This window comes from Lactuca sativa, chromosome 5 (assembly GCF_002870075.4).
Source record: "Lactuca sativa cultivar Salinas chromosome 5, Lsat_Salinas_v11, whole genome shotgun sequence".
NCBI lineage: Eukaryota > Viridiplantae > Streptophyta > Magnoliopsida > Asterales > Asteraceae > Lactuca > Lactuca sativa.
Window position 1 is genome coordinate 74,882,679 of NC_056627.2, and position 26,388 is coordinate 74,909,066.

At 37.5% G+C, this 26,388-nt stretch overlaps 1 protein-coding gene across 1 annotated transcript; it reads left to right on the forward strand.

Moving 5' to 3' along the window:
• The first annotated feature begins 14,186 nt into the window (after positions 1-14,186).
• LOC111908026 (GTP-binding nuclear protein Ran1A) lies at positions 14,187-16,174 on the forward strand. The gene is made up of 8 exons (XM_023903839.3): positions 14,187-14,272; positions 14,567-14,636; positions 14,791-14,847; positions 14,943-15,060; positions 15,203-15,292; positions 15,378-15,557; positions 15,698-15,775; positions 15,929-16,174. Exons 1-8 carry the CDS (start codon positions 14,270-14,272, stop codon positions 15,996-15,998), a joined length of 666 nt encoding a protein of 221 aa, XP_023759607.1. The 5' UTR covers positions 14,187-14,269; the 3' UTR covers positions 15,999-16,174.
• Positions 16,175-26,388: the final 10,214 nt, after the last annotated feature.

Consider the following 26,388-nt stretch of genomic DNA (forward strand, 5'->3'; position numbering starts at 1 on the left):
TACACATTCTCATACTTCCGTCTTTCTTCTTCACGAATAACACCGGAGCTCCCCAGGGTGATGAACTAGGTCGAATAAAACCGTTGTCCAACAGCTCCTGAAGTTGCGTCATGAGCTCCTTCATCTCCGTCGGTGCTAATCGGTAAGGTGCCTTTGCTATCGGTGTTGTTCCTGGTAACAAGTCTGTACGAAACTCCACTTGCCTATCAGGTGGTAATCCGGGAAGATCTTCGGGAAAGACTTCCGGATAATCACACACAACCGGTATATTCTGCACCTCTTTCTTCTCCTTCTTGGCATCGATTACGAATGCCAAGTATGATGCACATCCTTTGGACAAACATTTCCTGGCTTTCATCAGGGAGATGATTCCAGAATTCACTCTGCGTTTGTCCCCATACACCATAAATGATTCTTTTCCGGGTGGGTTTACCTTTACTATCTTCTTTCGGCATTGAATCTCAGCATCGTTGGCGCTAAGCCAATCCATACCCAAAACGATGTCGAAACCGTTTAACTCTATGGGTAATAGCTCTTCGTGGAATTCGTTTCCGTTTAGGTCAATGACGATGTTCCTAATACGATTACTAACAGGTACGAATTTGCCACTGGCAACTTCTACAATCAGGGCATTATCTAGTTTTTCTACAGGCAATGCTAATTTCCCACCAAATTTATGCGACACAAAGGAGTAGTTGGCTCCGGAATCAAATAGTATATTTGCAGGCAAACCATTTACAAGAAAGGTACCTGAAGCGACGTCTGCTGCCTCCTTTGCAGCCTCGAGCGTCATCTGGAAGGCTCTCGCCTTCGGCTTCGGTGGTATGTTGGGTCTTCCTGTCTCCTTCTTCTTCGGGCAATCCCTTGAAATGTGCCCCTCCTCATTGCACTCATAACAGACCTTCTTAGTGAACGTGCATTCATTGGCATAGTGCCCAGGCTTTCCGCATTTGTAACAAGTGACCCCTCCGTCACACTTCCCAGAGTGCTTTTTCTTGCACTTGTCACACCACTTCGCTTCTGATCCTCCTCCTCTCGAACCAGACTTCGAGAATCTACCCTTCTTACTGGACCTTGAGGATCCGTCAAATTTCCTTTTCTCGCCAACCTCGACTTTGCTGGCAGCTCTTCCCTTAATCATATCCTCCACAGACTTGGCAGCCCAGATAGCTGCCTCCAAAGTAGGTGCCTGACGCACTGGCACCGCATACTCCCATGGTAATCCCTTTGCGTACTTATCAATTTTCGTCAGCTCATCCGGAACAAGACGCAAGGCAAATTCCATCTTTTCTGTGAAGTTGTTCGTGTATTCATCGATTGACATGCTCCCCTTCTTTAGGGTTAGAAACTGGTTCTCTAGCTCGAGCAGGTTTTGAACTGAGCAGTACTTTCGTTTGAATTGTACCAGAAATTCTGCCCATGTCAATTCCAGGGGTTTGTTGGGGCTTAAAGTCTTCCCCAAAGTATTCCACCAACGTACAGCGCCTCCTCGAAACTGACGCACTGCAAACGTGGTCTGTAGCTTCCCTCTGCAACCGCATGTCATGAAAGCTAACTCCATCTCCGAGATCCAATCCATGACTCCGATTGGATCTTCCTTTCCCGTGAAAGTCGATGGCTTGCAAGTCTGAAAATCCTTGTACTTGCATCCATTTCTCTCGAATCCGTCATCTTGGTTATTTTCTTGAACTATTGGTTGGTTGACTTGACCAACAGTTCCACTGTAGTCTCCTTCCTCAGTCTGCCCTTCGTTCAACTCGGGCTGTTCGATTTGAATAGTGCCTTCCTCTCGATTTTGCTGGAGCAAACGTCTAGTTTCCTCCATTTGACGATCCAACATAGCCTGGATCATCGCTTGCACTCCGGCCATCGTGACTGGCTCAGGTGCAACTTCTTCTACAACAGGTATTTGTTGAACCACTGGGGGTTGGTTCCTATCTCCATTCGCGTTCACGTTTCCGCTACGAGTCCTTGCCATCTTGATCTATACACCGAATAAGGTGAATTTAGATCTTTATTTAGGATAGACGTTTAAATCGTCCTTATCACTCTGAAACGTTTACATGTTAGTTCTAATATCGTAGTCGTACGTTTAGAATCCTAAACACATAAAGTTTCCAGATCCGGTCGGCAACAGACCATAGATCCGAACAATTAATAGCATATTATGCACAAAGCATTTAGCACATAAAAGCATTTTAGGCACAATTCCTAAAATAGGCTAGTGCTCACACCTCACAATCATCGCTTAGCATTCTAAGTTTAAGTCTATAAATCCTACAAATTCCTAGTTCGCTTAAACTAATGCTCTGATACCAACTGGGACATCCCCAAAATCACGGCCAGAAAAGACCGGTTTGTTTATGCTTTGTTTAAAAATCAGAGTTACATTTTAAATGAAAGTGTTGCGGAATTTGTCCCAAAACAAAAATATGATAAAGATTTATCAAAAGCATTTCCATAGAAATGTATTTCATTAAAAGACTCGGGATGTCATGTTCGTACAGATCAAAAGCATAAACAGTACAATATAAGCCTTACTACATTATTTCATATCTACAAGCCTATATCAGTAATCCCTCGTCCAAAACATCACACCTATGCTCATGCGCCACTACCTGTAATACATAAAACTGAGTGGGTCAGGCTTGGGAGCCTGGTGAGCACATAGGGTTTTCAACCCACAATAAATAAGTTTATTAATTTCATCGATCAACAATAACCCGATTACCCGTTCCCGTTATCCTCACTTTACGTCCCTAAACACCTATCATAAGGGACCTAGCCTAAGGATCATCATCGGGACGGACACTACTGCTAAGGGGATTCCTCAGCAATAAATGTCCTAAAGGCAACCATGTGGGGGATGGAGTACACCGGTGAACATATCGTTCACAAACACCTACAGGTTGCGAGCCTGCTAGTGTTCCACTGGACTGTCTAGAAGAGTCCGTGGTCGTCATCCATACTCCGCTAGATGACAGAATCAACAACATCAACATCGAGGCCTCTCATCATTTTATCACACATCACCTATTGCATCTACCCATGTTTTACCCCAACATTTTCGTAGATATAAAATACATATACAGTTTAAATCATTGAAAACATGTATAACAACGTTCATCTAGCATAGATAGCAAGTATTCAGATAATATGCACACATAGCACGTAATTTATATAAAATACTTCATATCTATGTGTAAGTTGAAAGTAACTATGCACTCACTTGTTAAGGTGATGATTCCAAAATCGGGCAGCGCTTGCTTCTAACGATTCTATTTTCCTTCGACGAAACCTAGCATTATTATCGCTAAATTTTAGTCTAATATTTACCGTGACCAACTATTAGTCTTAGTATTATTATTATTATATAAGCGTTAAACAATATTTTCCAACCACTATGTACAGACAGGGGCCAGACATAAAACACCGGAGGGCAGGACCATTTTGGCATATAGCACTTCTGAAATCCAACAACCCTATGCGACCCTTTAAACCAGATTCCCCGTACCGCGAGTAGTTAAAAAAAATATTATAACGACACTTATATAAGTTATAATAATAGCTCAAATATTTATTATAAGTTCATAATAACAATACTAATTTTAAATATAAGCTATATTAAAATAAGGTAAGCATAACTTACTTACAAGGGGGTTTTAGCTAGGAGTCGGGCTCTGCAGGGGCAGAACTTCGTCGCTGAATCTTTCTAAGAAAGATTCGTGCAGCGCTTCAGCGCTCACCTTACTATACTAAACTACAGAAAGAGAAGTCGAATCACGAGGGACCGAAATGCTCGGGGGATAAGGAGAGAAAGACTCTTGAATCAAGAGAATGGTGCAAGAAATATGAGAGCCCAAGGCTCTTATTTATACTAATTGAATTTTCAAAAACTACCCTCCATAATTACTTAATGACCTTTTAGTTATATAAACAACTAAACACCCCTCTATAATACTATTATAAATGGATTTAATGATATTTGTACTAAGCTAATGTCGAAAGAACTCAGCATTAGTCTTATAATGACCGCATCGTCGATACCTTTCTAATGATATATACATATGTATATATATGTGTACGTATACATGATTTATACTTTATTTTAATACGTAAATATGCTATTATAATTTGTAACTCGTTCATACGAACTCCGTTTTTGACGTTCTTTATATCTACGCGTAGGTGAAGACGTACTCTACAACTTTCGTTTAGACTCCGTCGGCTAATTTTGACTTTATTTTTAAAGTTATATTTTTAACAAGCCGGGACAGGATTGGTCTATTTAAAATCTCATAACTTCTTCATACGAAGTCAGATTTGGGCGTTCTTTTTATCGATGTTCTTAGTTTAACATATTCTACGACTTTCGTTTAGATCACTAAGGCTAAATCTCGCTCTATCGTAAATTCACTATTCACGCTTCCCGGTATCGTGCCGGTTCTGTCGTGAAACTTCGACGGGTCATAACTTCTTCGTTATAACTCGGATTTCGGCGTTCCTTATATGAACGGAAACCTTGAGACATATTCTACAACTTTATGTAGAGATATCGGGATTATCTTACACTTTAATTTTGACGCTCATTTTTATTCTTTATTAATTATACATTTATAATTAAATAATAAACACATAATTCACATAATACTCAAATATTTCATCTTTATTATTTCAAAAAGAGTTACAAGAGTTGACCTAGACTATTACATTGACAAAAATGCTTAGCCCTGAAACCCGGGCGTTACATATAGTCCGTTTCAAGTTCAGAGTGATGATGATGACGATGCTCCCGTTACCAAAAAGCATCTCAAGGAGCTTCACGACAAAATCGATTCGCTCATCGCCTCATCTTCTACATCCCAGTCCTCCATCTCTGAAGCTGCCATTCAGAAAATTGTTGATGCTTTTCCAAAGCTCATCAAGTTTCTCTTGATTCCGCCACTGCAGCCATTGATGCCTCAACCAAAGCTTGTGAGGCAGCGACCGAAAAAGTCGATAAACTATTTACTGATGCTTCTTCCTTGTTACAATCTTTACAGGAATCTGCTGCAGCCACCAAAACAACGCTGGAACCAATTGTCAACCAGCTGGCTACATCCGTTGCATCAGAGCTGAAGTCATTCGCTTCTCTTCGTCAAACTCTATCAGACGACAACTCAGCCTTCAAAACAACCATTGAGGAGCGCCTCTCCAAGCTTCAAGAAGACTTAGCTGCTGAGAACTCCCTCATGGATGCTCTTGCAAGGAAGACTACCGCTCTTAAGGTCAAGAGTATTCAACTCTCCAACTCTCAACAGGAGATTGAGTCTCTTCGATCTGAAAGAGAGATTATTTCTTCGTGTGTTTCGGATGTCCACACATCCATATCCAACATCCTGGAAGCACATGACCCGATCCTCAACTACTCTGTGAGGCGTGACCTTGCGGAAAAGCTCTCTCCTGCCCTCTCCCTACTGAGCAAAATTGAAGGGCTTCTTGATTTTGTGTCCATTCCGAAACAAGCGGGAGAAAAAGAGAAAGTGTCTCAACCGCCTCCTACTTCAACAGCAACTCACACAACCAAACCTCCTCCAGTAGGCCAAGCCTCAGGTTCCGGTGTAAAAGACAAGGGCAAGAAAATTGCTGAGGAGAGCGACGATGATGATAAGGAGACAATTGTCGACCTTTTGAAGAGATAGGGTCGAGATAAAGATGCAGACATCAGTGCTCGTGTAGCTAGAGAGGCTGAAGAAGCCGAAAGAAGACAAAAAGAAGCTCACGACCTTCTCGAGAGCAGGAAAACTCTTTTTCCTCCTTGGACTCTTGAGAAGCTACTGAAAGAAGCCATCGAAACACCCAACATCTTGTGGCTAGAACCGGTGATCTCTTTGGATCGTTCTAACACTGTCGATTCTCAGTTCGACATGCCTCTAACCCGAAAGGCGTTTGTATTCCATGCCTTTGACAACATTGCTGAGTTCCCTCATCCTCATCCAAAAATTGATAGGGACTTAGTTGATTTCTATCTGAGGGCCGCCCAACCACAGTACCAAACATGGAGCGCTCAGAAGATTATCAATGTTTGGGTTCTGAAGCCGTACAGGGAAGGAAACTTCACCAACGTTCAGTTTAAGGTGCTAAGGGGATCTGCTAAGACCGAACATGCACTCTCGCTTGCTGATCTTCCCAACTTGAATCCACACGACTGGATCATCTTGCACAACATCCTTCTTACAAACGAAGCTGAATATGGTCCGATCATCGACCACTTCAAGAGGATGCTTGTCTGCTATATAATGGAAGTCGCAAAGATGGATCAGGAGATTGCGAGCGTATTCAAGAAAAAGCCTACCATATCTCCTGTTGGCTCGGCAAGTGACCTAAACATGATGCAGATGGGAAAGATAGACCCAAAGAGAAACTCTGTTATGTTTACCAGAGACGAAGGCCAGAAATGTCTTTTCGCTTTGGCAGACAAACATCTCTATACCACTGCATGTCTGGAGCATGTCTTAGGGATTATCCATCGGTGCAAGCAGAACACAGCGGATGATAAAAAGTACTTTGACGATATGATTCAATGGTACATTCGCTTCAGACAGACTATCCTTGCGCTTATCTCACGTCTGTTTGATACAACCAAGAAAGTTCCCGCTGCTGGTCCAAGCAAGAAGAAATGAAGTCTCGCTCCAAAATTGACGCAAAGGGGGAGATTGTTAGGTCCAGCTTAGTGTTGCGTCTATTGGGATCGTTAGCTAGTTCAATGTTTATCTCTGGTATGGGCCTGTCCATCCTTGAGTTTTGTAGGGTTTATTATAAATAGATGCTTGCATGCATTCTAGAATAAGAGGATTAGAAACGATTAGAGAAGTATTTTCAAGTATATTCCTTGTTTTGTAACCCTAGAAGTCCTCTACAGCGGAAGTTCTTAGTCGAGCTCTGCTGAGGATTGAGTAATCTAATCATTCGACTCATTGTGATCCATTCTTGTGTTTTATTTCCCTGTTTTTTACGTTCTTTACTTACCTGTTTCGAAGATCTAATCGATCAAAGAGTTTTTATAACTCATCAGATAATTATAATGACTGATTATTCCGTAATTATTATTGTGCATATACACACACACACAATAATTATGATTATATAACGAGATATTAGGGCATAATAACAACTAAGTACAATGCCTATACTAAAACTTGTCCAACATTCTTCTATGTACTATGTTATCCAAGGTAAAATGGCTAGCAAAACGACTAGGTATAATCATTTCCTAGTATATTGGGTAGCATAATGATTAGGCATAATATCATTTCTTAAAACTAGGCAGAGTTTCTATCAGAAATTTATCATATCGTTTCATGTTATATGTATAAACTACTAATATATTTATTAAATATATTTTGACAAAGAAGTTTAATAAGCATGTATCCCCCCCCCCCGGGGGTAAAATCTTTTAAAACCATAAAAGTGGGGTCGTGAACTCACCCTAGTAGCGTGATCGTGAAGACTCTAGCTATCGCATCCGAAGCTTCACACCATCAGAAGAACGAGATAGATCAAGAAGGTGAAAGTGTTTAGAGGTGTTTGGGTGTGAAGAATCTAGGAAGTGGGCACTCCTATTTATATTGCATTTGCGTGTGACGCATCTTGTGCACGCCATGCACATGATTCGTGGATCCAACCAAAAATTGCCACGTGTCACACTTTTGATGGTCAACGTCTCTTGAATCTCGACGAATCTTGGTGTCAGATATGCGTGTTGGGCATGATGTCCATATCGCGCACTCTCATAAATTTTCTATAAAAAATCATATCTTCCTAATATGAAATTTGTTTTTTTATCCTCTTTATATATTTGTGTAGCTATCCTTGAGCACTACAACATTCCTTAAGGTTGCGTTGTCAAATTTTTACTTTTATTTTTAACCCGTATTTTATATTTTTCTAAAAATCGTATCTTGTTTATACAGACTCCATTTTTTACCCTTTTAATCTCAAAGTTCTTATCCCTCTGAGTATTACGGTTTTCCTTTTTATGACTTTAGTCAAAACTCAACCGATTTCTTTATACTATTTTGATGTTAATTACATTAATCACGCGGTTGATTTTTTACTTTTTATAAAATCATAAATCCTCCAATCGGAGTAAGATGTTTACAAAGTTCATATCATTGGAATCACGTTTCTATGTACTTTCCAAACACACTAACCATTAAATAGTGGTATAACTTTTTGGTCACTCATGCTTGACCGTACAAACCTTTTTCTACTTATAAATCATAGTATATCTGATAATATTTTCCCGAAATACGAAAAACTCTATTGTTATCATTTGCCTATGCTAATTCTTAGTGACAGTTGTTTGACAGAAATTTCCTAGTTAACGCAATATCTTTTAATCACCCGTAATTTGGGAAACTAATTGTAAACATGAAACTGCGCTTATATTATAGAGTTGCAAAAGAGTAAATGAGCTACAGTTGAGAATTAAAACCAAGACACGAAAAAAAAACCTAAATTAGAAACAAATACATGATTATCAAGTAATCATTAACCAAGAATCACACTTTTGATAAATTCACTATGAAAATCGAAAAGGAATAAGAATATACCATGTTCATGGTGTTAGCAACCACAAACTCATAAGAAGCTATGGTTGCTATGGAACTATACTGTTGTGTGACCAAAGGCAAGACCATGAGCGTGACTGTGCTTCGATTTCAGAAAGAGAGTTTGTGAGAGCAAGTGAGCGACGGTGAGAGGCTGAAGGAGAAGTAACAATAACGAATGTGAGATGATGAAGGAGGAGTGTTTGTGATATGGAGCGACCTGGACGCTGATAATCTTGAGGTGATGTTTGTTTTTCTGAAGCCAAAATGTTTGTAGTCTGCGGACCACATCTGCAAGCCTTTGCAGCAGAGGTGGACCAAACGCCTGCATTCTGCAGTAAGAAGTCTGTTTGTTTTTTAATATACGCAGGTTGCTGAAATAAACTCATTTTACAAACTTAAAATGGGTTTTCAACACCAAATTTCTAGTAGTTCTAATCGTGCAAGATTGAAATAAAATTCATGTAACTAAATTAGTCTTACAATAAACAAATATAGTTTTACAATAACAATTTCACTTAAAATAATTCATTTCATATTTTGCAACAACTGTTCAACAATTTCATCTCATAATTGAGTCATATATTTACGGTCTGCTGCAGTTTCATGTGTTGGAGCCTCGTCTTCGTCATCATCAACATGCACATTATTATTTCGAAACGAGACATTGGGTTCATCGTATCATGTGGAATACTCATCACTTAGTCCTTCTTTCTGTATAAAATTAGACAAAACTATAAATTTGGTCCTTGTGGTTTGTAAAAAACTTTGGATAGGGTCCATAAAGTTTCCAACTTGCATGGAAGGTCCAAAATCAAGAATTTTCTGTGAATTTGGTCCTAAAAAAACTAAAAATATTGTTATGCCCTTCTAATTTCCATTTTATATTTTCTATATTTACTTTAACACTATTTTAATTTTAAAATAATAATAAAATAAAAAGGATTATATATCCCACCCACCACATCCACCGTACCCTCCCTTCCCCCTATTCTATCTCTTTTGTCTCCTCATTCTTCTAACCCACCTTCGACACCTCCGACGAGTCCCACCCATTCACCATTGTCATCAAGAAACTAGAAGAGCAATAGTTGATAAAAAAAAACATAAGCACCCATCTTGGGTTTACTATGTGATTGAACAATAGGAGGGAACTCACACACAAATTGTGTGTGTGATAAAGATAACAAAAGACAAAGACGATGGGAGTAAGAAAGGGATAACACCACTTCCACATCACTACTCCTCAATTGCTAAATAGATTGATTTCCTAAAATTGATCTCTGTTTGGATCGATCATCAGGAGGTTGAGCAAAGGGGATGCCGACGATAGGTTGATGGAAAGGTGTACTGGAGCAGATTATTGGAAATGAAGCCAGTCGAAGATGATACGGTGGCCCTAGGCGGAGCTGGCAATGATTTAACAGTACATAACACTGCTGACTACTGTCGTCGGTGGATGCAATAAACAGGAATCTGAAAAGTGAATTCAAAATAGATCTCTTTAATCTGGTACACGTAAGTTAGTGGAATTAAGAACTCATGAATGAAACATGAAAGTGCAGGTGATAATTCGTTCCAAGATTTGGGTTTATTCCACCATTGTAGGAACTTATACAGAGGGTTGATGATGGTTTCGTTGGGGTTGTTGAGGGAGAAATCATGGAGATTGAGTTTCTATTTATGGCCTTATACCTTGTGAAGGATGTAGTCGAAGGTAGCTTGATCTATGGGTGATTATGAAATGTTGATTGGGTGGTTGAGGAGGACGATTTATAAATGACAGTGTTTGTAAAGAAGATGATATTGAGAAGAAGATTTGAGTATTGTGTTAGGAGAAAAAAGTCATATATATGTGTTTGTGTGTGAGAGAGAGATGAGATGGGATGTTGTTTTTTATTTTTTAAAATAAAAAAGTATTAAAATAAATAAATACAAAAAATAAATTAAAAAGGGCAAAACCATCATTTTGGGTGTTCCAAGGACCAAAACCACAAGAATCTTCTAATTTTGGGACCAAAAGCACGAAAAAGTTTTGATTTTGGACCTTCCATGCAAGTCGAAAACTTTTTGGACCCTATCCAAAGTTTTTTACAAACCACAATGACCAAATTTGTAGTTTTGTCATAAAATTATGAAGAGCAAAACATGCCATGGTAATATTTCTTTGTGTAGCAAACTGGAATGGTGTCATCCTCTTCAATATAGGGAATCACGCTTTCAAAACACCAAAAGCATGCTTAATGATGTTCCGAAGTTTTGCATGTGCATGGTTAAATTTTTCTTCATTGGTTAATATACGTCTTTGATGAAAATCTCCAAGCCTATATATACCTCACATTACGATATGGGGTCATAAATCCTCGAGTGTGTGCATACGCGTCATCACAAAGATAATATTTCCCTGCAAAAATGCAAAACATTAATCAATTTTCAAATTAAGATAAAAATATTTAAAAAAACAAAAACTTACTTGGTGGTGGAAACAATAATGATGCATGTCGACGACTAATCCTTCTGATAATATCCTAGAATCATGTGCCACCCTTCCCAAATGGCCACAATAAACATAAAAATCATGTTGAAGTCACAATTTGCCAATACATTTTGGTAACGATAGCCCTTTCCCCTACTTCTATATAAATCTTGTTTCTTAGCGGGGACTACAACATGTATCAAAGTGCTATCAAGTGCACTAATCGCTTCTTTGAAAACTTATTGTAGCCGCTTATTATGTCCCAGAATGTTTGAATTTGGATTAAAATAAGTTGGTACTAATGTCTTTTGCGAAAAACATCATTTTGTCCAACACTTAATAATTTTTTTTATGAATTGTTTGCTTTGAGTGTTGAAATCTCCGCTGGATGATAACATAATATTGATTATGACCGATTATCATAAAACACACAACCATATTTTCCTCAACCGATCCATGTTTGTTATCCTTTAATGAGTAATTTACTCTAAAATAAGAACGTAGTTAGACAAAATATTCACGAGACATGCGTAGTACTTCAACAACTTGTAGAGGATTATGTTCTAATAAATGTAACGCGTTTTCATGTCCCGTCATTTTCAAATCATCGTCTCGCACTCATTTCACACCCTTCTTCCAAAAATAACGAACATACAAGTGCATTAGAATTACGAGAAATATCTTTTGATTGTGATCCTTTATGAACCTATTAATCAACAAAAATCAATACTTAACCATATTTCAAGTAGCAAAAAACAACACTTAACAATATTTCATTCAAGTATGAAATAAACAAAACTTAACCATATTTCAAGTAGCAAAAAAACAAAACTTAACCATATTTCAAGTAGTAAAAAAACATAGTTCCAACACAAGCAATAAAACCTAACAAATAGTTCTAACACAATTAAAAAAACCTTCAACAATGATTTCTACACAAGCAAAACCATCAGACAAATTTTATGTCCTTTAGAACTCCTAAACATATAATAGTCATCTTGATCCATCCTTATAATATATCGTGATCATTGGGTAAATCCATCCACATCTATCTCACATTCATGGTCCCTCCAAAAATGTGATATGCAACAAAGCGTAGAGGATCCATATGGCTTAACTCAAGTAACTCTAACTTCTCTAAACATTGAGGAATTGTATACCCTTTAGCGAAACGTTGTATAGCTTTTTGCATTTCATATGTCAAATCGTCAGCAGTAATAGAAGCCTTATGTGAGGCACCGAAATGTCATCAGGTGGAGCAATATGAGCTTTGGGAGTTGAGGGTTTAGCCCTTTTGTTGGGGTTGCTGGAGGGTGAAGCAGTAGGAGCTCTAAGAGTTGAAGGTGAATAAGAAAAAGGTGGCGGCTCAAGAAAAGGCTCACTTGTATAACTGGGAAGTGTCATCATCATCATCATCATCTATTGCAAGCTAGTGGGTGTCTATAATCTAACGTGGTGGAACATGAAAAGAAGATGATCCAACTCATGATGATATTTTGGTTGAGTAACACTTAAAATTGCCAGTGACACTATTTCCATCAAAAAGACGTTCATAACGATCGGGAAAAAACAGTGAAATTGTTTTTAATGAAGCAACCTTTAGATGCCCTTGAACTCAAATGTAACAAAAACTAGTATAAGAATATTTGGCAACTTCGAACACACACACACACACATATATATATATATATATATATATATATATATATGTATATATATATATATATATATATATATATATATATATATATATGTGTGTGTGTGTGTGTGTGTATGTGTTCAAATGTTTCTAACAACTCTTGTATGTATATAAGCACCAATTAGAATTAAGCAAAAATATAATCATTAATAAATCATAAAAGTGTATGTTAGTAATCTTAGCTATAGTTAATTATGGTAAATAATAATATTTATTTATTTAATAGCCTTTAAATTAGGGATATACAACTTAAAACCCTACAAACCACCAACACACATCTTTATTTCTCAACATCGACATCTCGCCACTGCCGATTCACCTTTCTCCCTCTACGGCCGACTCCATCCTCATCCTCACCACGGATATTGACGAACGTTCATGTTCCCATGAAGTTCCGCCGCTTTACTCAAGTCCTCCGCCATTGACTTTTTTGCTTTTATAAATGGCAATAGTAACGATGAAATCACCACCCTCAAGGATGATGATGATAGGCACAAGCCAAGTAAGTCGTTATTATCTCAAACGTATTTTAAATGATGATGATAAAGGACTATTAATTAACTAGTTATAGATTCATTGAATATAGTTATCTCAAAACGTATTTTAGTATCCTTTTTCCGTGGGTTTTTTCCCTCCTTTTCCCATGAATATAGTTATAGATTCATCAAATATAGTTATAGATTCATTGAATATAGTTATCTCAAAAAGCCAACATAACAATGATTTCTTTCTTTCTTGATTATCTCAATTTTTTCCAATGTCGGTTTGTTAAGATTAAAAAAACTTTTTAACAAAAAGCAAACGTTAAAGATTTTAATAGGATCCAACTAACTAAAACAGATTCTAATAACTCTTATGATTAAAGATCATCATACCATTAAATTTCTAACAAAAAAGGGATATATAAACTAAAGTTTGAATATTTTCAACGATTTGACAAAAAAATCTTAAATTTTATTTTTTTGATAGTAAAATCCAAATTTACGATTTGATAAAAAAGTCATAAACTTTATTATTTTTGACAATAAAATTGTAATTACTGGCTAACCAGAAAAACATGATAAATGTATCAAAAACTACGAGAGTTAGAACTTTATAGTTTAAAAAATAAAGTTTTAATTTTTTTTTTGTTAAATCTTTAAAAATATTAGGATTTTAATAGATATATCCCATGTTTGTCAGTTATGTGTTTTTGAATTAAAAGATGAAAATAAGGAGTGCAAATTGTAAATTTACCCGTTTTCCAATATTAACAAAAATTTGAAAAAGGAGTACAAAGTACCGCGTGAGCATTCAAAATTCAAAAACCATCCCCAGATCACATGAATGTCACGTGTCTATACATCAACGGCCAGTCCCAAACAAAACTGATCTGACGGTGGATGGAAACGCGTTAGGTTAAAGCTAACTTGAGTGTGGAAAAATTGTGAAAGATATAAACCCCACCAAACTACGCACAATTCTGCGTTCAATCGTTCATCACTTCTGCAGACAGCGTTCAAAATGGTATGTTTTACTGTCTCAATTTATATTTGTGCCTGTGTTATTTTTGATGTAAAGCATTGGATTCATGTTTTTAATTTTCTGTGTTTGATTTTTTATTTTTTTGAAATAACTTGTATTCATGTTTGATTTCTCCGGATTTTCTTCCAATTTTGTTGGTTTCCGTTTTTTCGATCTACAACTCGAACCGATGATTGGTTCGGAGTTTTATTTTAATATTCTGGTTTGCGTCTGTTAAAACGAAAATACCGTGTTTATTACTATGTTCTAAATTTCGAGCGTTTTTATTCGTTTCAGGCTTTGCCGAATCAGCAAACTGTTGATTACCCTAGCTTCAAGCTTGTAATTGTTGGCGATGGTGGAACCGGTACACTCAAATCACTTTCGTTTTCGTTTCTGTCGATTCAAATTTCATCATTACAATCTGTTTTAACCTAGTTCTTCTACGAATCGATACGATCTACTTGTTTAGAACGTTTGCGATTTTAATCAACTGATCGTTGAATATTTCGCTTGTGTAGGTAAAACCACATTTGTAAAGAGACATTTGACTGGAGAATTTGAGAAGAAATACGAACGTAAGAACTAACAATTAGTTTTTGTTGCATTTCCTTTCCTCCAATCTGAGTTTTTTAGCCGTTTATAATGATTATTATTGATGGATTGTGATTAGCAACCATTGGTGTTGAAGTACATCCATTGGATTTCTTCACCAACTGCGGGAAAATCCGGTTTTACTGCTGGGACACAGCCGGTCAGGAAAAGTTTGGAGGCCTTCGAGATGGATATTAGTAAGCATCTTTATCAGAAGTTTATTCTAAAGTTAACTGTAGTGTAATTATGATTTGGTTTTTGGTTTTGGAATTGTTTGTCAAACACACACAATAAATGAGCTCTAACCAAATTCAAACAATATTGTTTTTTCATCTGTAGCATCCATGGTCAATGTGCAATCATCATGTTTGATGTGACAGCGAGATTGACATACAAAAACGTTCCAACATGGCATCGGGATCTTTGCAGGTTTGTTTTCTCTTTATCTAATGATTAGGTTTTTGGTATCTATTTATATGTGTCATATATGATTTTGAATTTGTTTTATTTTTAGGGTTTGTGAGAACATTCCAATAGTATTATGTGGAAACAAAGTTGATGTGAAGAATCGTCAAGTGAAGGCAAAACAAGTGACTTTTCACAGAAAGAAGAATTTGCAATATTATGAAATTTCTGCAAAGAGTAATTACAATTTCGAGAAGCCTTTCCTCTATCTTGCCAGAAAACTTGCTGGGTATTTTTTTTAATCTTTAAATTATAGCATCCTATTTTTTTTATTGCTTCTTATTACAAATTGATGTTACTTGTATATATATTTAAGTAGCTTTTCAAAATAAATTAAAGTGCATTGCTATTTTTTGTATTTGATGTCAGTGATCCAAATTTGCATTTTGTGGAGTCTCCTGCTCTTGCTCCCCCAGAAGTGCAAATTGATATGGCTGCTCAACAACAGTAAGATTTAATAATCCTTTTCTTTTTTTCTAATTACCAATATACCCTTGTAAAAAGTATTTGTTGCTTTTGTTTTCAGTTTGTGGTCTGTAAATTCATTTATTTCAGCAAACCATGAATGAGAATAATAATTTTTTTTGGTGATTTTTGTAGGCATGAGGCAGAGCTTCTTCAAGCTGCAAGCCAGCCTCTTCCAGATGATGATGATGATGCTTTTGAGTAGATTAAAATGTTTTAGGGATAATATTGTCTGTCATGAATTTTACTCATTTGTTTGTGAGGGGAAAAGGCTGAGTGAAATTTTGGTTTTAGAATGAATGAATGATGTAATCCTTATTTTTGTTAACAATACGTTTGGGTTTAATACATGATTCCATGTATGCTTTTTTTGTGCGCAAATTATTGTTTTAGTTTTTGATTGAAAGTCAAAATTTTTTACTACTAATGACCGTATAAGTTATAAATGCCGCCCACCAGCCACATGGGTTTATTTAAAAAATGGGTTTATTTAAAAAAATTAATATAAAATTCAAAATATTTGAGAAGTTTGAATTTGTAAGAAAAGTGAAAATTGAATTATAAAAATTAAATAAATAATTTAGATAAATAAATAAAGAAAATTAATGAAACTTTAATTTAGTAATTTTGAAATGAGAAGGAAACTATATTAATGAAATTGATATGCATTTATTAATTAGATTTAAATAATATTTGATATTTAATAAAATAGAAAAACCATAAAATGACAAGTGGAATAAAAATTAATTTAAAATTACCATAAAATTACATGTGGCAAATTGAATGAGAATATCATAAGTGACAAGGTCATTTTCATTTATTAGAGTAGATATGAGTTTTTAAAAGAAAAAAATTTAATATAAATTTTTTTAAGGATATATATATTTACAATACCGGAAATATTGAAATTTATATCAGAATCTTGTGAAATCATTTTCTTCAACATTATATAATTTTCATTTTCTTCAACATTATATAATTTTAGAATTGTTAATATAGCTTATTAAAGAAAGAATTATATGAAGCATTAGTTATCATAAAACATAGGAAGGAATTTTTTTTTTGAACAGCAAATCTAACCTACTCCTACTATATTACTCTTAAGTGGGTGTTTGACTTAGTTTTTTAGAGGTCAAAAATTCTTTTTGGAAAAGTTGTAAAAAGTCGGGTTTTTCTGACTTTTTCAAAATGTTGATTTTCCTTCTATTCAAAATCCAAAAGTAGTTTTTGAAAGTCTTTTGCCAAATATTTTTTATCTTTGATCTTTTCCTAAAAGGACTTTTGGCCTCTCAAAAGCTAAGCCAAACAGCCCCTAAATCCACCTATGTTTCCAATGAGACTTGAACCCTCAATCTCAAGGAGGGAGGACACTACCTGATACCGAGAGGAAGAAAATTAAAGTTTGTTTAACAATTATTTTGAGAGTTTAATATAATCAAATACTTTATCTTTATTATTATATAAAACATTTTAGATATTTTTAAAATTTAAGAGGTAGGATACCTACTGCAGCATGGTCTCCAAATGAACTTTTATATATATATATATATATATATATATATATATATATATATATATATATATATATATATATATATATATATATATATATATATATATATATATATATATATATATATATATATATATAGAGAGAGAGAGAGAGAGAGAGAGAGAGAGAGATGATCAAATGAGAACACCTAAAAGGTTGAGAATGCGAGAACGGTTCTGGACCAATCAATATATAAGGTCATATTAGTAATTGTATATTTTAATTAAATTAAAATAAAATAAAATCAACCAAATTCACTTAAATTTAGGACCAGTTACCAAAAAAGAAGGAAATATTATTTTTTACTTTTCTTATTAATAAATATAAATAACATTTTTATAAAAAAAATTTAACTAAAAACATTTAATTTTTTTTCTTAAAAAATAATTTTTTTTCTCGTATTTCATGTTTTTTTTTCAAATCCAACCCCAAATCAATACATTTGTATTCATAAACGATTTTTTTTCAAAAAAACCAATACTACTACAATCACAAATGAATACATATCAATTTACAAGTAATCCACCTTTCTTTTAATCAACCGACAATAAAAGAGGTGTAAAAATTATCATTTCTTTATAAAAGAATACCTTTAATCATAAATAAATACACTTATTCACACAAATGAATACATTGTTATTAACAAATGAATACCTGGTATTCACAAATGAATAAAAGAATACATCTAATCATAAATAAATACACTTATTCAAACATGATTACACTGCTATTTACAAATGAATACATTGTTATTAACAAATGAATACCCTGCTATACACAAATGAATACCTCTCTCACGCATTTCATCAAACAACCCAATCGTCCCAGATACAAAGCCAATGAACCCGATGTCAAATACGCCCTCCACAACCAAAGATAATCCTTATACAAAGCTGGAAGTAACACAAATCCAATGATGCCCCTCTTGCTCATTGGTAATTACTCTTTTCATTTTTTACCCTTCCTTTTGTATGTGTAATGTAACATTGGCATAACACAAACTTTCCCACGCAACCTGTAGAATGGATCACTTGAGGATACAAAAACAATCAATGATGAACTCTAGAGTATCTGCCACAGTGAAGACCTGCAAACAAATCAATGATGTTTTGAGAAAATTGGCAATTCACAAACTTTCCCAGCCACCCTGTCAAGAATGTGTTTTGTTTTTACTCTTCAAATTGCTCCCGCGATTCCGAAATCAAAATCCACCAAGAAAAAAGTATAATCAACTAACCTTAATATGTCATTTCCTGTTAAAAGGGAAAACCATTTCTTTTCCTTCTTTTCCTTCTTCGTGAACTGTCAAAGAAACCACCGGAGATGGAGTTTTCTTCCGGTGAATAATAGAGGCAACACCCTCCCATTTTCCTTCTTATTTTTCTTGTAAAAAAAATAAAACAAACACCCTTTTGATCGATTTTTTTTGCCTGTTTCATCATCCTTCGTGTTAGCTGCCAAATAACAAAGAAGAGGGTGCAAGGAGATTACCGGAGACCCTTTCCCTTACTTCCTGTCGACCCTCGCTGCCAAACCACCCTCACCAAAGCTGTTATCGCTGATCGTTTCCCCAATCGCACCTCACACTTTCAACGGTCGAGCAATACCCACCAAAACCCCACCTGCGACCCTGTCACTGCTTATCGGACATCTTCTGGCCTCACCCCTCGCTCTCCCTTTTCTTCCTATCGACCAACGACCTATGAAGATATTGTCTTCATCGCTGCTTCTTCCTATCTTCTTTCCCTTCGGCCTCGTCGACCCCCGTAGACGATCTCTTCTCGCGAATCGATCGACGAAAACTCGTGCCGCCTGCGAGCCTTCGTGCTTCCTTTTCGCCGTCTTTGTTCGTTTTTTTTCGGTCATTTCCCTTTCCTTGATCGATTAGGGTTTAAAGGAAAAGAAGTGGTTTTCCCTTTTCTTTGACAGTTTACAAAGAAGTGACTTCCATCGGGTTTAAAGGAAACGCGCGCGCGCGCGCGCGCGCGCGCGAGAGAGAGAGAGAGAGAGAGAGAGAGAGAGAAAGATTTTAGGAGTTGATAAAAATAAGATAAAACCTAATGACTATAGTACCCTTTTAGGTAATTAGGAAGTTACATTTTAATCCTATGACTTTCAAAATTTATATAAATGGCCCGTTAATATTAACCTTTGATTTTAAAATTTATAAGGCTTAGATTTGTTCTCGCGTTCTCAACCTTTTAGGTGTTCTCATTTGATTCTACTCCTATATATATATATATATATATATATATATATATATATATATATATATATATATATATATATTGTAGCACCTGGTTCCTGGTACGTAAATCTTATTTAGGTATTTTCCATTTTTAGCCTTGGACTCGACGAGTCATAGGTCCGACTCGTCGAGTAGAGACGGGACCCCGGGACACGTTTAAGTTGGTGACTCGGCGAGTCCATATTCTGGACTCGACGAGTCACCGCTGTTGGATGAAACCCTAAGTTTAAGGGGTTTGCACCCTATTTAAACAACATATCCGCCCCAAGCCAGCCCCCATTCCCCCCAGAGCTTCCAACCCTCGTTCTAAGCTATTCATTGAAGAGTTTGAAGCAATTGTTGTGTGTTCTTGAAGGTTTTGAGGCAAAAGGGAAGTAGATCAAGAGGAAGGGAAGGAATCCAAGCATCTTTGTGCTCTCTCAGTAGTTCCTTTGAGGTATAACCCGTTTTCCCCCCTGTTTCTATGCTTATTACTTCATTTAAGTCTTTCTTGAGCCAATCCCCCAAGCTTGTATGTGCAAATTATTTCGTAATAAGCTGATTGGCCCTTAGATCTAGGCATGGTTGAGCTCCAGGAGCTCAGATCTGTTGCCTTTATGGACCCTCATTGTATGAAGACCCTAGATCTACCCTTTTGGGTGCATTTTGAACCCTAAAACCCTTATTGGTGAATATCTACACGTAAAGTTGGAAACTTTACGTGTGATTCATGCTCTAGGAACCCAGATCTGTGAATGGTATGGACTGGAATCGAGCAAATCCGTGTAGTTAATTGTTGCATGGCAACGACTCGGCGAGTCGTTCATCTGACTCGACGAGTCGGTTCGTGAGTCTCCGAGTTTGTCCCCTTTTCGTAGTGTCGAGTGAGCAGTGAGTCACGGGGTGTGACTCAGTGAGTCGGAAGCTGAACTCATCTATGGAGGAACTCGGCGAGTCAATGCCCTGACTCGGCGAGTTCAAGGCAATCTCCTTAGATCAAGAATGAACTCGGCGAGCTGTTCATACAACTCGACGAGTCTTAGCATAAGTGTTCATCGGATGAATATGAACTCGACGAGTTGTTCATACAACTCGGCGAGTAGGATGAAGGACTTGAATATCAGTTTAGAAGGAGAACTCGTCGAGTCATCTCCTAACTCGACGAGTAGAAACGGGATTCAGGACAATCGTTTGGGTAGGGACTCGGCGAGTTGGAGAGCCAACCTGGCGAGTCGGGTCAACTGAAAGTTGACCCTGACTTTGACCTAGGGCACGATCAGGGGTAAAATGGTCATTTTACCCAAAGGACAGTTAGCAGTGTTTGATTGAGTATGTTGTGGGAATTACAGCCGGATGATTTCCGGAGCAGCAGCAGTAGCAGTAGACAGTCAGTTCCCGAACAGATCAGCAGCTACTTTGAGGTGAGTTACCTTCCAGTAGCGGTGGGTCTAAGGCCACAATGCCGACCCACCAGTAGGAGACGTATGATTGATGATTGTCTCTGTGATATCATCTAGGTTTGCTACTACCTAATATGTTATATGCTAGCATGATATGCTATATGTGATAGTAGTATAGTTCGGTTGTCAGGACCGAAGGGTAGCTCAGACACCCCATATATGTCTGATAATATGTTAAGTTATGATATGTGATAGTAGTAGTAGTAGGGGGTGAAATAGTCCCCGAGGATCGGTTGTCAGGACCGACGGGTAGTCAGCACCCCAGAATGGCTTGACACGGGTAGTCAGCACCCCAGAATGGCTTGACACGGGTATGACGGCACCCCAGAATGGCCGCACGGGTAGTCGGCACCCCAAAATAGCCTGGCAGTATGTATGATATGTGTTGTACGGTGTGTGGTACGATGGGGGAACTCACTAAGCTTTGTGCTTACGTTTTTCAGTTTTGGTTTCAGGTACCTCTTCAGCTAGGGGAAAGGAGCCGGCGCAGTAGCAGCATGTCACACACACACTCTTTGATTCCGCACTTATGAGTTTACGCTGGGATTGATACTCTGATATTTCGATTGGTTGTATGATTTGGCTTTTAGACATGGTTTACGTTATGATATGGTTTGATCAAACAATGTTTTCAATTATTAAGGTTTTCTAAAGTAATGTTTTAAAAACGAAATTTTTGAACGTGAAAATTGGGTCGTTACATATATATATATATATATATATATATATATATATATATATATATATATATATATATATATATATATATATATATATATATATATATATATAGGGTGGAGTTCAATAGAGAACCATTATTTACCAATGAACTAATCTTTTTTTCAACTTTTAGAACTTATTTTTTATCAAAAAAAAAAAACTAAAAATACAGAAATTCATAACTTTTTATCTTTTTTCCAATGATTTAAAATTCGATTTATTTTATTTTATTTTATTTTTTTATGTCAAATTCACAATGTGAATCTTCGAAAATTCACAACGTGAATACGGATTCACACGGTGAATCTGAACAATATTTTTCACATTCACAATGTTAATATATGAATTTAGATATTTTTAGATTTTTTTTCGAATTGTAACATCTCCAAAATTCAAGGTTAAAAATTTCATTTTTATTATAACCAAAACGCTATTGAAAACTTACCCAAACATTGAAAAAACATTTCAAATACATAATTATCAGAGTCTTTCCCAAAGATCACAAATTGCTGAAAAACACGGGTGTATGCATTGCGATCGTCCCGGGCTCTCTCATTTGAAAACTGGAGTACCTGAAACATAAGCTAAAAACCGTAAACACAAAGCTTAGTGAGTTCCCCAAATACCACATACCATACATATCCAATGATCCATGCATGCCATACATAACCGTGAGCCATACATATAATTCATATATCATAATCAATAAGAGTGCTATGTGCCAACCATAGTTTTGCCATTATGCCACGAGCCGCCTCATGGTCTTTCTTGACAGGTCGGGGGCCACAACCTTGGGTCTTACAGACAAGTGCCAAGAGCCACCTGCTGGTCTTCCATGCAAGCATCACAAAGACAACTAGCATACAAACTACACTTCTTAACTAATTACTTGCCAGAGTTCAGACTCTGGTCTTGCATATAGTGTGCTAGGAGCCCGACTCCTATTCTTTCATACATAATGCCAAGGGCTAACCCCCGGGTCTTCTTACACTACATAAAACAAATGGGTCGGCATTGGTGCCTTCGACCCATACAACAGTGATGAGACTCACCTCGAATGCAGAAACTCGTTGAAAGAAATCCCTTGCTGCTGCCCTGACGACACCTCTGAACTATCAGATCAAAATAACACCAAATAAACAATTGGATTCCATTCCAAGGCCTACTAACCACACTTAGGGTAAAATGACCATTTTACCCCTGACCCAAACAAGAACCAACACTGAGGCCCAACGTTAATAACAAAAAAAGGCCCAAAACTAAAAGATCCACAATGGCCCACTAATGGCCCAATTTTCCAAATTGGGCCCAATCCCATATGTGCCTTATCCTAAGCCCATACCATACTTCCCTTAATTACAATTCAGATTACCTCAATTACATCGTGGGACAAACTTGCTCAAATTCATAAATCAAAAGTCAAAGTCAACGGTCCAAGTTGACCCAACTCGCCGAGTTGCCTTCAGCTCATCGAGTTTCCTTCATCAGACTGCAAAAATTGAGAAGGACCGATCCAACTCGCCGAGTTCACCCAAAAACTCGCCGAGTTCATCAAGAACCAAACATCTTAACCCATTAAGCCGACATAATCGAAACTAACAGCTTCCCCACTCAGATCTTAACTGAAATAGCGTCTAGAAGGGTAAAGTTTCCAACTGACCAACCAAGTGGACTCAAAACCCAAATCCTAGGCTTAAAAGGTTAAGGGCTTAATCAATAATCACTTAAATACCAAGGCAAAGCCCCAAAATACAGATCTGGTCCTTTAAGGCTGCATGGTCACATAAAGCTTCCAACTTTACACTCATGCATGGCTAGGAGAGGCTCAAAAGCTCATAAGAGACTAAAAGAAGAGCTTAATAGATGCATGAAGCTCTTAAGATCATAATGTTGGCACCTTTATGCCAAAAGAACTCATGAAGATCATAGATCCGAAAGAGTAAGGACTTGGGACTTCTACTTCCCCAACAACCACCCATCCATGGCTAAAAGCATACAAATAACCCAAGAAGAGATCTAAGCGAATACTAAGCAAGATTAGAGCTTTATACCCGAAATGTGCTGAAAATGGAGCAGAGAACCAAGATCAGAAAGCTCCTACTTGAACACCACCTTACACCAAGCTTCTCTTCCTTCAAAGAGCTTTAAACACATCAAAACACACCCACAATGAGCTCACAACACTCAAGGAGGCTATAAGGTTTCGAGATTAGGGTTAGGGGATATGGAGGTTGGGAATGAGGCCAACACCTGGGACTTAAGGTGTTCAAATAGGGTGAAAAACCCCAAAATTAGGGTTTCCTAAACAGCTTCCAACTCGCCGAGTTGGCTCATTAAACCTCGCGACCAAAAAAATTTCTACTCGCCGAGTTGAGGCTCCTCAACTCGTCGAGTAGACCCATTAAATCCCCACGATTCTTCATCTTCAACTCGCCGAGTTCAACTTGAAATTGGCATAATTCCACAATTAACCTTTTAGATTCCGAGTGTTACAACTCTCCTCCACTTAAATCAGATTTCATCATGGAAATCGCTCATTACTAATACTCATATCAAAACGAACAACCTGCAGTACACAATCGAATATTCCGCGCATAGAACAATCTTCCCAAGGCAACCAAACCCAAATCGAAACTTCCAACCCGGAAACAACATTCAAACCTTCATCCCCTGCAACCCACTTCTACCTTTCTGAGACCTGAAATCTATGATGGTCTGACTCCCTGACAGACCGCTCACGCGGAGACAACTTCATACCAAGCTCTCGATAGATAACCGACCAAACATAACACTTCTAACTCTGATCATACAATGGCCTATCCAAATCTATTGAAACCATCTTTAGAATTGTTCTTCCAGCGCGATGAAGAACGAATCCGCAATCTCTTGAATAAAACCAATTCTACCTCGCCTGAATTCTGAAACCTAAAGTCTCAATGGTCCGACTCCCTGTCAGACCTCTCACACCGAACTGTTACCATGCCAACCTCATAGAGTTTCATTCCAAAAAATGCTTCCAATCCCTGATCACATTGTTGTTTCCAAGGGAACAATGCCACTGACCATATACCGCTACATAATAGCTATACTCGACAGAAGGCTCAGATAATCCTTCGAGTAGAAGATTTATCCCTGCAACAGTTAGACTCAGACGAGAGCTGTGCAACAGGATCAAATCCATTACTCTGAGATTACTTAATCCCATTGCGAGTGACTTAGTATTTCCCAATCAACTATCTATTCTACTCCCACACGAATCCTCAAATCACAACTTTTTCCCGAAGCACCACGCTGCCTCCTGGCTGCTTCCCGCAACCGAGACCTCCATGGTCCTAACTTTTCTGCCAATTATCTGAAATAACAAATTTCTGCCCGACTGCTGAGCCAAACGACACTCCTACAGTCTCCCTACATGACTTCCGAAAGAAAACCTCAAAGTACATAATCATCCGAACCCTCACGACATCAACCCGATGCTAAATTAAACGCTACACGACCAACTGTAGCCTCGTCTCGTACCCGGTCTCCTGCGACCTACCAATTTCTGATTCCAAATATGTTGTGACCCACCTACAGTCTTACGAATAGACTCACCTTGGCCTAAACCATCTGAAGAAACCCGCAAGCAAATCACAAATTTACCCCAATCTCGCTGATGCACAGGGAACGGTGAATGTTACGGGCCACCCTAAATTCTTACAACACTTCCCACGCTAACTGACTGCTAGTGAATGCTACGGGCCACCCCGCAGTCTTACAACACTCCAATACTAACCGCTAACTAGTGAATGCTACGGTCCACCCCACAGTCTTATATCACTTCCACCTTGCCACAACTGCCGCCTAAAGCCTTACTGATATTCTTCGGACACATCTAGAGTTGAGCACACACTCGACCCATCACCTGAGCTGAACAGGAGTCATACCTGGAACCCCAACTTGGGTCCCCCCAAAGCCTGCCATCAAACACCAAGAAGACGCGGATCCAATGATGGGAAGTTTCTAGAACTCTCAACTCACAAAATCCTCAATCCAGGCAGCCACTTGACCCGCCATTTCCCCCCGATAGGGATGCAAAACTTGTCCTAGTTTCACACCCGCTTCCTTCCTGAATACCTGAACGGTTCTCCCCCAATTTTGATTCAACTAAGCCCTCGCAACACATAAGAATTGAAGGATTCCCAATCCTTCTTACCCTTGAATGATCGATTTGCCGACAACTGGCGCTTACCAAATCTAGTGTTCCATCACTATCCAAATACCGCATAGCCCCTGAAGACCAACTGAATACTTCCTGAATCCCAACAGTACTAATAACCCTTAATACTATAACATGATACTACACTCAAATCCTGAAGTCCAAGGGACAGATGCTCAGATCAAAACCTCCGCAATAGACCACTTCCTTCGGTACATCCCATAAGCCAATTCGCGCACCAACGTTAAATCCACTAAATCCTGGCGATGCTGATGTCACAACTAACATTTTGGCTAGGAAATTCCGTCCTTATGTAAGCAATAACTATTATGAGACTTGTGCTAACACATTAAAAGTTTACTTTATGGTTCCTAATGGACCATAGAAAGTTAGAGTAAAATTCTCACCTGGTATGTGAAATCTCTCCTAATTCTCTCC